Source organism: Anomaloglossus baeobatrachus, chromosome 1 (genome assembly GCF_048569485.1).
Source record: "Anomaloglossus baeobatrachus isolate aAnoBae1 chromosome 1, aAnoBae1.hap1, whole genome shotgun sequence".
Taxonomy (NCBI): domain Eukaryota; kingdom Metazoa; phylum Chordata; class Amphibia; order Anura; family Aromobatidae; genus Anomaloglossus; species Anomaloglossus baeobatrachus.
In genome coordinates this window covers 171452836-171466911 of record NC_134353.1, presented here as the reverse complement: position 1 = coordinate 171466911, position 14076 = coordinate 171452836, and the positions used below count along the sequence as shown (strand labels likewise).

At 44.5% G+C, this 14076-nt stretch overlaps 1 protein-coding gene across 2 annotated transcripts in view; it reads left to right on the top strand.

Moving 5' to 3' along the window:
- The window catches only part of GALNT7 (polypeptide N-acetylgalactosaminyltransferase 7), a 258190-nt gene that overhangs the window by 165414 nt on the left and 78700 nt on the right, over positions 1-14076 (top strand). For both annotated transcript variants that reach the window (XM_075347204.1, XM_075347203.1), the window contains exon 3: positions 5936-6102. In XM_075347204.1, coding sequence (XP_075203319.1) covers positions 5936-6102 — 167 coding nt within the window. The remainder of the gene's footprint in view (positions 1-5935; positions 6103-14076) is intronic.

Genomic DNA, 14076 nt, shown 5'->3' with positions numbered 1-14076 from the left:
ATGAACTAGTAAAGATGTAAGGCTTTGTGCACATGTTGCTTTTTTGTGTTCAGATTTTCTGTTTTGGCAGAAAAAGCGCAGTAGAGAAAACGCACTTTTTTTTTTATTGCATTTGCGTGTATGCATGCATTTTTCTGCGTTTTACCGCGTTTTTGTTGCTGCGTTTTCCCAATGCATTGCATGGGTGAAAAACGCTGGCAAAAGCGCAGAAATAATTGACATGTTGCATCTTTGTGGTCACCACAATAACGCACCTAACACAAAACTGCACTGTGCCGACAGCAAAAATGAAAACTCAGACTTTGCGGGGGAAGCAGTCATGCAGTTTTAAGACCAAAAACACACCCTTACAATGTGCAAAAATGCCGCGAAAAATGCACCATCCGCACGTAGCCTGCAGCCCCCGTCACACACAGCGAGATCGCTAGCAAGATCGCTGAAACGTCACAGGTTTTGTGATATCGCCGTGTGTGAAAAGCAGCAGCGAGCAGGCCCCTGCTGCGAGGTCGCTGATTGTGACAAAACGATCAGGACCATTTTTTACTCGTTGGTCTCCCGCTGTGCAGCACGCACCGTCGTGTTTGACGGCGGGATACTAACGAGCGCCCGTTCTGAGTGTGCAGGGAGCCGTCATTACACAGGTCGCTGATGGCTGATATCTGATCGCCGTGGAGATTTGCCTGATTGACAGCTCACCAGCGACCGTATAGCGACGTTCCAGCGATCACTGCCAGGTCGGATCGCTGGTGCGTCGCTACGTGCAGTTTCTTGTATCTGAGTTCTCACATCCAGTACAGATAAAGCTTGGAGACACCTTTGCCTGTAATCATATGCAAATCACTCACTTCTTGTAAGGCTAAGCATTTTTCGCAGCGTTTTTGCACATTTTTCGGGTGCATTTTTGGACTCAAAACTGCATGACTGCTTCCCCAGCAAAGTCTGTGACTTCGATTTTGCTGTCTGCACACAACTTTTTATTTTTTATTTTTTTTTTAGCAGCGTTTTTGAGCTAAAAAAAAAATGGACATGTCAATTCTTTCCTGCCTTTTACTGTGTTTTTCACCCATGCAATGCATTGGAAAAACGCAGTGATCAAAATTGCAGCCAAAAACACAGAAACACGGTAAAAACGCATGCGTTTTTACTGCTGCGTTTCTTGTGCGTTTTTTTCCCGCCAAAATCACAGCGTTTTTGAGATGTGCAAAGACTTCATGGTGCGCACATAGCCTAAGGCTAGGTTCACACTTCCGTTGTTTTGCATCAGTCACAAGCCTTGAGGAATTACGGTATCCTGCAAAATATTTTGCAGGAATCCAGTTTTTCCCCATAGACTTCTATTAGTGACAGATTGCAACTGATGATGATGCTGTGTGCATCCGCTACGTCGCGGTCAGTCGTTTTAACTGACCTTCAGGTGGGAGCAACGCAGCCTGTAACATTTTTTGAGCAGCGCAATCCGTAGGATTTTGCTGCGCATGCTCTCTCTGGCTCCCTGCACCCGTAACCAGGATACACATCGGGTTACCAAGCAATGCGCTTTGGTTAGTTACCCGATATTTATACTGGTTACGTGTGCAGGGAGCCAGCGCTAAGCGGTGTACGCTGGTATCAAAGATAAATATTGGGTAACCAAGCAAAAAGTGGTTTGCTTTTAGTTACCCGATATTTACCCTCGATACGTGTGCAAGGAGGCCGACACTTCCCCACTCGGCTCCGCCCCCTCCCGCACTCTGCATGTGTACACACACACACACTCACACTCTCACTTGTCCCCAGCCCTGCAGTCCCCGCGGCACTGACGTCGTCAGCGCCACGGCCCCGCTCGGCTCCACCCCCTCGCTCTCCGCCCCCCTCGCGCTCCGCCCCCCCACACACAACGGAGTCCGACAATGATTTCTGTTCTTTGTCATCGTTGTACAACGCATCAGTCACATGCGTCAAGCAACGCATGTGACTGATGCAAAACAACGGAAATGTGAACCTAGCCTAAGGTGTAATAAACAGGAGGAAAGGAGTATAGCACCACAATAAGGATGAAACAATTTAGTGAAAAAATACAAAACTTTTATTTGTTACAAATGCAATCGATCAACACTAAATTATTGATCCATAAAAATTACCACAATCGGTAATGATTGGAATATAACAATCAGCGCTGTGGAGTCGGTAAGCCAAACCTGCGACTCTGACTCCTCAATTTCCCTTGAAACGACTCAGACTCCACCAAAATGAACTCCGACACCACGACTCCGACTCCACAGCCCTGATAACAATAGTATACCTCAAATTATGCACATGGAGCGCTAAAATAGGCAAATCATTAAGAAAGTATCAGGCGGTATATTACAGTAGAAATCCAAAAATAGTGAATGCTTCACATGACCTGTGTGATCTGAATACTGGTCAGACTAGGATATAATAAAAACACAGAACATTATATGACCAAAATTGAGGGGTACATCAAAGGCTCACAGCACCACAAAATTGTATACATACATATCAGAGGTTTCAATTCTGTATATTGTGTATATATGCATAAACTGACCAGGAACCAGAAATCAAAAAAAGGAGGTCAAACCATATTGAGGCATACCCCCATTCTGCAAGATGGCAAGACAGACAGGTCATGAGGAAGAGGACCTAACGTACGTTTCGCATACAAAGATTAAAATGTATGTAGCTTCATCACCTCTGATGAGCAGAGCCGAAACTGCACAGCTGCGTACACCGCTTAGGCTGGTTTCACACTACGTCTTTTTAACATCCGTTGAAAACGTTATTTTAGCGGAAATACGGATCCTGCTTTTACAGCAAATAACGTATGCAAACGCATCTGTTATTTTGCAGGATCCTGCACTGGATGTTTAGGGGCGGGCATTGGAGTCATGTGATCGGGAGTGAGGGGAACTAGACTGGGAGCCGGCTTCTGACAGCTGCAGACGCTGGTAACCAAGGTAAACATCGGCCTTGGATACCCGATATTTATCTTGGTTACGAGTGTCTGCAGCTGCTAGGAGCAGGGCTGCCTGCACACGTAACCAACGTAAACATCGGGTAACTAAGATAAGTGGTTACGCGATATTTACCTTGGTTACGAGTGTCCGCAGCTCTCAGGTGGGAGAGAGAGGAAGGGGGAGGAAGGGGGAAAGACAGAGATAGAGAGAGAGAGAGGGTGAGGGAGGGAGGAGGAGAGACAGACAGATCACGCGAGACTGGTTCTGGGCATGCTCAGTACTTTCTGGGCATGCTCAGTACAAAAGCAGGATCCTGTCTATCAGCACGCCAGCGTTCACCTGCGTTTGCGTGCTGTTTAGTCAGGATCCAGCAATTTGCAGTATTTGGACGCAGCTCAAAAACGCTACAAGTAGCGTTTTTGAAACATGTTAAAAAACTGCAAGTCACTGGATCCTCACTATAACGCACGCAAACGCAGGTGAACGGATGTTAACGCGAGTCCATTGCAAATGCATTGAAATTAAAACGCATTCGCACTGGATCCGTACTTCCGCTAAAATAACGTTTTCAACGGATGTTAAAAAGACGTAGTGTGAAACCAGCCTTAGTGGCCACACCAGGTACTGCAGCTCAGTGTCTGTTCACTGAATACTATTCTTATCCTCTTATTCACGATCCCCGTCTTGACATTAGTATGTCGGGTGCTGGGTGTATTTGAGCATACTCCATAAACAATGGGTGCAGACTGTGCATGCTGCTGGCGCTTGCCACTCTTTAACCACTTAAATGCCACTCTTCACCTCTGACAACGGCATTTAAGTGACGCAGTCCTATATGGGAGTCCGTTCAGGTGCCCTGGGGTGATAGGGGCTGGCCTTTTTTGACCACCCTACTTGTAATTTTTGTCCTGTTTTTCAGCATATCATATTTTAAAGTGAATTGTGTCACTCAAAATTACAACTGACCCTGTGTAAAAACAAATCCTTTCTATAGCCATGTTAATGAATTTTTATTTATTTTAACTTTTTTAAAAAAAAAAAGACTCATAGGGGAAAAAATGGCAGAAAAAAAGCAAAAGGATAAAAATTCACCTTGTCGGGAAGGGGTTAATAAGACCTGTTTTAAGTATAGGAAATGGCAGAGATTCTCCAAATGCAGTGTATGTAGATCAGATCTGTAAATAAAGGTCCGTACTTGTAGAAGTAGCGCCTCCGCTCCCGTCCGTGGCCAAGGACTGCGCCTCGTGTAAGGACTTGCAGTAATCCAGCCCTCCCCTACATCACTCTCCATAAACGCAGCCTGTGTCCTCCTGTGAAGGGCACAAAAGGCAAAAGCAGTCCTTCAAGGCATCGATAACGAGTCTGGGCATCTGTACTATTCCATTTAATCTACAGGGAACTCTTCTATTCACTCCCTACCAGTATTTTAGTCTTCTCATATGAGAAATTCATGGATTTAAAATTGTCCTTTAATGCATTGACTGTGAGAAGCCGGGGCACAGAGAGTGCCGGGAGATAATTATGTGCTGTCTGCTCCTTCAGCTCTATTAGGAGGGATCGCCGCCCGGCACCGCTCTAATCACTGTCGGGGTTAGGGCTTATTTTTACTTGCATGTTGCCATGTCTGAGATAATCCTTTATGTTTCTGCCTCATTCAAATTCATAGAAGTTGTCAGTAATTAGAAAACGTGCAAATTATCTGGAATGAGAAACAAACAACTTTGTAAAATGCCAAATAATAATGTCTTATTGTGCACATGCACTGTTATATAAAATGCAGCACGTTATCACCTGCCTCTGATGGGGCTCATTACAGACCTCCAGGCTTACTATAGTCTTAATAGAGCTTAAAGGGAACCTGTCATTAATTCTTCATGGACGGGTTTGTACAATGGGTGTATGTTGGGAAAGAGCTGTCAATCAGCTAGAAGACAGCCAGGGCTTGTGCCGGACTAGTCAGGTCTCTCTATGGTCCCATGGGCATTTCAGATAAAACCTACCAGGCTCTGATTCATGCCGTCTGTGGTCTGAGATGCATGAATCATATGACTGGTTCCATGGAACCTGTTAAAGGGAACCGGTCACCAGTTTTGGGGCCTATAAGCTGCGGCCGCCACCAGTGGGCTCTTATTTACAGCATGTTAGAATGCTGTATATAAAAAATGCTGTAAATAAGAGCCCAGGCCACTGTGTAGAACATAGAAAACACTTTATAATACTCACCTAGGATGTTGCTCCGTTGCAGACTGGTCAAATGGGTGGTGCCGTTCTCCGGGACCGGCGCCTCCTCTTTCGGCCATCTTGGTCTTCCTTCTTCTGAAGACTGCGTGTATGACGTCATCCACACTCGCCGGCACTGAGGTCCTGCGCAGGCGCACTTTGATCTGCCCTGCTCAGGGCAAATCAAAGTATTGTAGTGCGCCTACGCAGGACCTAAATACCGGCCTGTGTGCATGACACAGGACGTGTCATGCGCGCCGGCTTCAGAAGAAGGATGACCAACATGGCCCGAAAGAGGAAGCGCCGGGCCCGGAGAACGGCGCCACCCATTTGACCAGTCTGCACCGGAGCGACCTCATAGGTTAGTATTATAAAGTGTTTTTAGATTCTAAACAGTGGCCTGAGCTCTTTTATATACAGCATTCTAACATGCTGTATATAAGAGCGCACTGGTGGTGGCCGCAGCTTATAGTCACCAAATCTGGTGACAGGTTCCCTTTAAGACATAAGTGACACCAGATTAGTCTGGCAGCTTCATATTCCCCCCGTTCTCCAGCAATGAACCTGAAGGGCATCTTTACAGTGCCGTTGGGCTAGTTGCGATCCTCGGTCCCGCCAGCTATCTGGCTTAGGACCAGCTTTACCCATACCTTATTCTGCAGTGACTGTATATAGGAAATCTAATCTTTTATTTTTTAGCTTTCTTGTTCTAATCAGACGACTTCTAACTGTTAATAACTGGTCGTCCTTGTCATTTCTAGGTGCAAGTACTGGGATTATGATGAAAACCTGCTCACGTCCAGTGTGATCATCGTTTTCCATAATGAAGGCTGGTCAACGCTCATGAGGACCGTTCACAGCGTTATCAAGAGGACCCCTAGAAAATACCTGGCGGAGATCGTCATGATAGATGACTACAGTAACAAGGGTGAGTTCTGCTGACACAATGCAGGTCAGGAAAGCTGATCCGAGGCCTGAGATCTGCCGAAAATTCACTGCCAGTCACCATCACCACCTGACATCACGGCCTATGTCTGCTCATGGCATTCCTAACATGGAAGAGGTGGTCTGCTGACTGTTATCTGATACCTTTTTCCTCTAGATGCAGCACATTACGGCCAATTCACATTATGTTTGCAGTGTACTTCGCAGGTATACGTCAGGGGTTATCAACACTTGGGGGCCTCTGAGCTACTTTATATGTAGGAGCGGTTCCTTCTTCCAATATTCTGCGGCTCCTTCACCTACAATGTGCCGTGCACACAGGGGACACCCACTAGGATGGTATTATTTTTTCAGCCACTTACATCTCCAGTCAACAGCAACTGCAGCATCTAGGTGATGATATGAAGAAGGGGCTTTATGTCACCCCAAGGACAATCCACAACACTATTATGGGGTGACAGCTGCTATTGGAGACTGGGATCTAACACAGGCATCCAAGTCTGCCATGACAGACAATGGTCTATTAATGGCCCTGAGACCAGCCACAATTATATGCCTGTTTGTTTTACACTGCCCAGAAAAAATGCTTTGTTATTTAACATATACGAGAGCTTTATTTCAGCATTTTATTTTTTTTGTTGGATTGTTATGTTTAAAAATAAAACTTAATTCAGTTTTTACAATGTAATCTGAAGACCGCATGCTGCAAGGGTAAAAACAGAACATTCAGCCCTGCATCTCTTATCTCAGGTTTTTTTTTTGTTTTCTTTACCTGCAGTGTTAATTTAAGCCTTTTATCTTTAGCATTAGTGGGTCTCAACAGTACTTGAGCTGTAGTAGCCTCTGCCTCCTGCTGTCATTAAGGTGGTGTCGCACACAGCGACGGCGTCAACGACGTCGCTGCTAAGTCACCATTTTCTATGACGTAGCAGCGACGTCCCGTCGCTGTGTGTGACATCCAGCAACGACCTGGCCCCTGCTGTGAGGTCGCTGGTTGTTGCTGAATGTCCTGGACCATTTTTTAGTTGTTGCTCTCCTGCTGTGAAGCACACATCGCTGTGTGTGACAGCGAGAGAGCAACGAACTGAAGCGAGCAGGGAGCCGGCGTCTGGCAGCCTGCGGTAAGCTGTAACCAAGGTAAACATCGGGTAACCAAGCGAAGTGCTTCGCTGGTTACCTGATATTTACCTTAGTTACCAGCGTCAGCTGCTCTCAGGCTGCCAATGCCGGCTCCCTGCTCCCTGCACGCGTAACCAGAGTACACATCGGGTAAATAAGCAAAGGTTTGCTTATTAACCCGATGGGTACTCTGGCTAGGAGTGCAGGGAGCGAGCGCTAAGCGGTGTGCGCTGGTAACCAAGGTAAATATCGGGTAACCAGCGAAGCATTTTGCTTGGTTACCCGATATTTACCTTAGTTACCAAGCGCAGCATCGCTTCCACGCGTCGCTGCTGGCTGGGGGCTGGTCGCTGGTGAGATCTGCCTGTTTGACAGCTAACCAGTGATCATGTAGCGACGCAGCAGCGATCCTGATAAGACAGGTCGTCAGTTGTGATCGCTGCTGCTTCGCTATGTGTGACATCACCTTTAGTAGCTTCTGTGTATGGAAATGTGCACTTAAAGCCTGGTGTGGGCTGGAGCAGCTCTCTCAGCACTGCTACATGCAAAATCTCAAATCTTTCACGGTGTCAGAACAGCTGCACACAGTAATCTAAGTGATACATTGTTGGATTCAGGATCTCTTTGCCTACATCAGATGAGGAAGCAAAAACCTGCTGACAGATTCCCATTAATGTTCAAAAGTAGTAAAACAACAAATGCTATACATACTTATTACATTAAATACACTGAATAAAAGTGACATGTTTAAGCTGCACAGATCAAGGTATGTATCTAAAACACAAAAAAAACAATGGTTTCATATAAAGCTTTTCTTTTAAGGGAATATATTACCAGGTTTTTGCTGCCTCATCTGAGAGGAGCATAATGTAGGAAAAGTGACCCAGATTTCAGCGATGTATCACTTAGTTTACTGGGTGCAGCAATTGTGACAAAATCTGTGTTCCTATATGTAGCACAGCTCAGAAAGCAGCATTCTGTATACATGGTCTATAGACCGTAAGCATCAGTGCTGGAGACTGGGTTGGACCAGGTCTCACATGACCTAGTCTGGCAGTGTACCCAATTTGAACCCAATATGGTGCCAGCAATTAAAAAAAGCTCTCATAAAGCCACACTTTTGGGTGAATGAAAACATTATGTCTCTCTGAATGCCAAAAAACCTCTGCTAAGTTGAGCTTAGTAGTAAATTGGATTTAACCCATGAGCACTGAACTGGTTAAAAAATATATATCACACACTATGCATTTTTAGCAGAATACACTGGTTTGGATTAGTGTTGTAGACTGCACTATTTTTTACAGTAGAAAGAAGTATACTGACATATCGTCGCCTAAGTATGGGGGGGCCGAACCAATAGGCTCAAATGAATTCTGCTAAAAATTAATATTAACATTAATAACATTAATAATTATTTGTATAGTAATATTGTATCACTTAATATTGAGCAGAATTAAGTATGCCGACATCCCCCTAAGTACAAGAAAGAGTGGAAAAAAGGTCCAGCAACAGCATCTAAAATCCATGAAAAATAATATTTTATTCAATCCATTAAAAAACGTGTAAAGAAAAAAAACGACAAACTGGGACACGTTTCGGAGCTAAGTCCTTATTGAAAGCATTTCAAGTTTTTAATGGATTGAATAAAATATAATATTTTTATGTATTTTGGATGCTGTTGCTGGGCCTTTTTCCTGCTCTTCTTGTGCTGGGGCCCCTAGTACCTGTACTTGCACCATCCGATTATATGGACTTCCCCTGGAACATGGTGATGTGGACTTAGGTGGGTTTAACACGCTGCGACATCGCTAGCAATTGCTAGCGATGTCGATTGCGATAGCAGCCGCCCCCGTCGCACATGCGATATGTGGTGATTGCTGCCGTAGAGAACATTATCGCTACGGCAGCTTCACACGCACATACCTGGTCAGCGACGTCGCTGTGACCACCGAACAATATCTCCTTCAAGGGGGAGGTGCGTTCGGCGTCACCGCGACGTCACTAAGCGGCCGGCCAATAGAAGCGGAGGGGCGGAGATGAGCGGGACATAACATCCCGCCCACCTCCTTCCTTCCACATTGACGCTGGACGCAGGTAAGGAGATGTTTATCGTTCCTGCGGTGTCACACATAGCAATGTGTGGTGCTGCAGGAACGACGAACATCATCATACCAGCAGCAGCGATGATATGAAAAGGAGCGACGTGTCACCGATCAACGATTTTTGACGTTTTTGCGATCGGTGATCGTCCCTCCTAGGGTTTACACGCTGCGATGTCTGTAACTGCGCCGGATGTGCGTCACTAACGACGTGACCCCAACGATATATCGTTACTGATGTCGCAACGTGTAAAGCCCGCCTTAAACTTCTATTTTACCTATCCCCCTATGTATTGTATGAGCACACACAGAACTCCCTATATACAATATGAGCCCACACACAACCCACTTATATACAGCATGAGTCCTCACATAGCTCTTTATATGTAGTATGAGCCTCCACAAAGGCCCCAACATAACCTCCTAAATACAGTATGAGCTCAGTCCTAACCCTCCCTATATACAGCTTATGCTCACACATAGCTCCCTACATACAATATGAGCCCCAACAAATCCCTTATATACAGTAGGAGCCTCCCACATAGCCTCTATATACAGTATGAGCCCCCACATAGCCCATTGTATATAGTGTGGGCCACCACATAGCCCTACTATATACAGTGTGAGCTCCCACACAGCCTCTCTATATACAGTATGAGGCCTCATATAGCCCTTCTATATACCTTGTGAACATAGCCCCTTTACAGTGAAGAAAATAATTATTTGATCCCTTGCTGATTTTGTACGTTTGCCCACTGACAAAGACATGAGCAGTCTATAATTTTAAGGGTTGGTTAATTTTAACAGTGAGAGGTAGAATATCCAAAATAAATTCCACAAAGTCACATTGTATAAATTACCGTATATAAATATTTTTGCATTTTTCAGAGAGAAATAAGTATTTGATCCCTCTGGCAAACAAGACTAAATACTTTGTGGCAAAACCCTTGTTGGCAAGCACAGCAATCAGACATTTTTTGTAGTTCATGAAGAGGTTTGTGCACATGTCAAGAGTATTTTGGTCCACTCCTGTTTGCAGATCATCTCTAACTCATTAAGATTTTGAGACTGTTGCTTGGTAACTCGGAACTTCAGCTCGCTCCATATGTTTTCTATGGGATTAAGGTCTGGAGACTGGCTAGTCCACTCCATGACCTTTAATGTGCTTCTTTTTGAGCCACTCCTTTGTTGCCTTGGCTGTATGTTTTGTGTCATTGTCGTGCTGGAAACCCCAGCCACGACCCATTTTTAATGTCCTGGCAGAGGGAAGGAGGTTGTCACTGAGGATTTCATGGTACATGACTCCATCCATTGTCCCATTGATGCGGTGAAGTAGTCCTGTTCTCTTAGCAGAGAAACACCCCCAAAACAGGTCTTAGGCAGCATTTCTTCTTCTCCAAACACAACGAGCTGATTTAATGCCAAAGAGTTCAATTTTTGTCTCATCTGACCACATCACCTTCTCCCAGTCACTCTCAGAATCAATCATTGGCAAACTTCAGACAGGCCTGCACATGTGCCTTCTTGAGCAGTGGGATTTTGCGGGCAGTGCAAGATTTTAATCCATTATGGCGTAATCTGTTACCAATTTTTTTCTTGGTGACAGTGGTCCAAGCTGCCTTGAGGTCATTAACAAGTCCCCCCTGTGTAGTTTTAGGCTGATATCTCACCTTCCTCATGATCCTGAATACCCCACGAGGGGAAATTTTGCATGGTGCCCTTGATCCATGCTGATTGAGAGTCATTTTGCATTTCTACCATTGTCTTACTATTGCACCAACAGTTGTCTCCTTCTCACCCAGCGCCTTACTTATGGTTTTGTGGCCCATTCCAGCCTTGTGCAGGTCTATGCTTGTCCCTGACATCCTTAGAAAGATCTTTGGTCTTGCCCATGTTGTACAGGTTAGAGTCAGACTGACTAAAGGGTACTTTACATGCGGCGAGCGTACCTGCCCCCGTCGGTTGTGCGACCCAGGCAATTCGCTGCCCGTGGCGCACAACATTGCTAATACTCGTCACACGGACTTAACTTCCCTGCGACATCGCTGTAGCCGGCGAACCGCCTCCTTTCTAAGGCGACAGTTTGTGCGGCGTCACAGCGACGTCACACGGCAGTCGTCCAATAGCAGCCATAACATCCCGCCCACCTCCTTCCTTCCTCATTGCTGGTGGACGGAGGTAAGGAGATGATCGTCGCTCAAGCAGTGTCACACATAGCGATGTGTGCTGCCGCAGGAACGAGGAACAACCTCGCTACATACGAGACAACGATTTTTAGTAAATGAATGACCTCTCATATACAAACGATTTTTGTCTCTTTTGCGATCGTTTAAGGTCGCTCCTGCCTGTCCCACGCTGAGATGTCGCTAACGGCGCCGGATATGCTCCACAAACACTGTGACCCCTGACGATATATCGTTAGCGATGTCGCAGCGTGTAAATGGTCCTTTAGTCTGTGGACAGGACTTTTATACAGGTGACAATTTAAGACAGCTGTCTTTATTGCAGGTAACGAGTTGATTAGGAGCATCTAGGTGGTTTGTAGGAGCCAGAACTCTTAATGGTTGGTAGGGGATCAAATACTTATTTCTCTGCAAAATGCAAATACATTTATATAATTTTATACAATGTGATTTTTCTGGATTTTATTTTGGATATTTTATCTCACTGTTAAAATTAACCGACCCTTAAAATTATAGATATAGACTGTTCAGGTCTTTGTCAGTGGGCAAACTTACAAAAACATGGGATCAAATAATCATTTCTTTCACTGTATATACAGTGTGAGCCCTCACATAGCGTTATATATATATATATATATATATATATATATATATATATATATATATATATATATATATATATATATATATATATATATATATATAATGTGTGTGTGTTTGAGCCCCCACGTAGCCTCTGTATATACAGTTTAAGCCCCCATATAGCTCTCTATATACAGCATGAGCCCCACATAACCCCCTACATACAGTATGAGCCCCACATAGCTTCTATGGACAATTTAAACACCACATACCCTCCTGTATACAGTATTTGCCCCACTTAGCCTCATATATACAGTACAAGCCCCCACATAGCCACGATATACAGCATGAGCCACATACAGTATAGCTTCTGATATACAGTATGAGCCCCCACTTTGCCTCCTATATATAGTATGGGCCCCATATAGCCTCTTATATACAGTATAAGTCCCACATAGCTTCCTATATACAATATGAGCCCCCACGTAGCCTCCTATATACAGTATGAGCCCCCAGTTTGCCTCCTATATACAGTATAAGCCCCACATAGCTTCTTATATACAGTATGAGCCCCCACGTAGCCTCCTATATACAGTATGAGCCCCCAATTTACCTCCTATATACAGTAAGCCCCACATAGGTTCCTTTATACAGTATGAGCCCTCACATTGCCTCCTATATACAGTATAAGCCCCACATAGCTTCCTATATACAGTATGAACCCCCACGTAGCCTCCTATATACAGTACATTATGAGCCCCACACAGAAGCGCAAATACATTTGAATATTAGAAGCATGGAGTGGTGTCTGCCAGACATGTCCTGGGTCTGCAGCAAACGCTTTGGCGAGTGTTATGCCGCCCGCCTCTTGTGCAGGCCTGCTTTAGATAATCTGATACCACTGATATTAAGTGTATGGAGAATACAACTGTTCCCCAACATCTGACAAAAATCTGAACGTAGCTTAAAGGCCTTGTAGTAAAGAAAGGTCACTATAGTTTATATGTAATGTCATGTCTGAGTTCCCATAATTTCCACTGACTCCCCATTGTCTAACGGTCCCTGTGAAACTTAAATGTGTCTCATCCTGCTTGGGGCAGGACAATTAGCACATGACTTCCACCTCACACACCACCTTTACTATGTAAATTCAGAGTGCAGTCTAGGGGGGCATATGGCTGCGACACCAGGACATCCTGTGACTGTAACATCTTTCAGGAAAAAGTCCTATAGTATGTGTAATATTATATCATAGGTGAAGGGGGTAAGGGGCGGTGTGCGTGGGTAATAAAGAGCCCTCCCTGGGTGGAGAGTAATGTTCCACTTCCTCCCCAGTAATGGACTGTATCTAATAAATTGACTATCTCTTATGTTGACAATAGTTGGGGACCCAAGCAAATGGGACTTGTGCACATTGTAACCCATGTCCCTGGGGCAGAGAAGGACTAAGTGTCTGTAAAGACTCTATGGTAGTTGCAATAGTGAACCGAGCAGCACAGCAATGAAGCCTGTAGCTTTAGGGGTGCTTCATGCTAGTAGAAACATGGCATAACAAGAGAAGACGAGCAGAAATTGTCAACACGCCACAATAAATAATATCAAAGAAGTTTATTGATCCAAAAGTATATTAACCCCTTAGTGACGGAGCTAATTTTCACCTTAATGACCAGACCAAATTTTGCACTTCTGACCAGTGTCACTTCATGAGGTTATAACTCTGGAACGCTTCAACGGATCCCGGTGATTCTGAGATTGTTTTTTCGTCACATATTGGACTTCATGTTAGTACCAAATTTAGGACAATATTTTTTGCGTTTATTTATGAAAAAAAAATTGAATTTTGGCAAAAATTTTGAAAATTTAGCAATTTTCAACTTTTGAATTTTTATACCGTTAAACCAGAGATTTGTGACACAAAACAGATAATAAATAACATTTCCCACATGTCTACTTTACATCAGCACAATGTTGGAA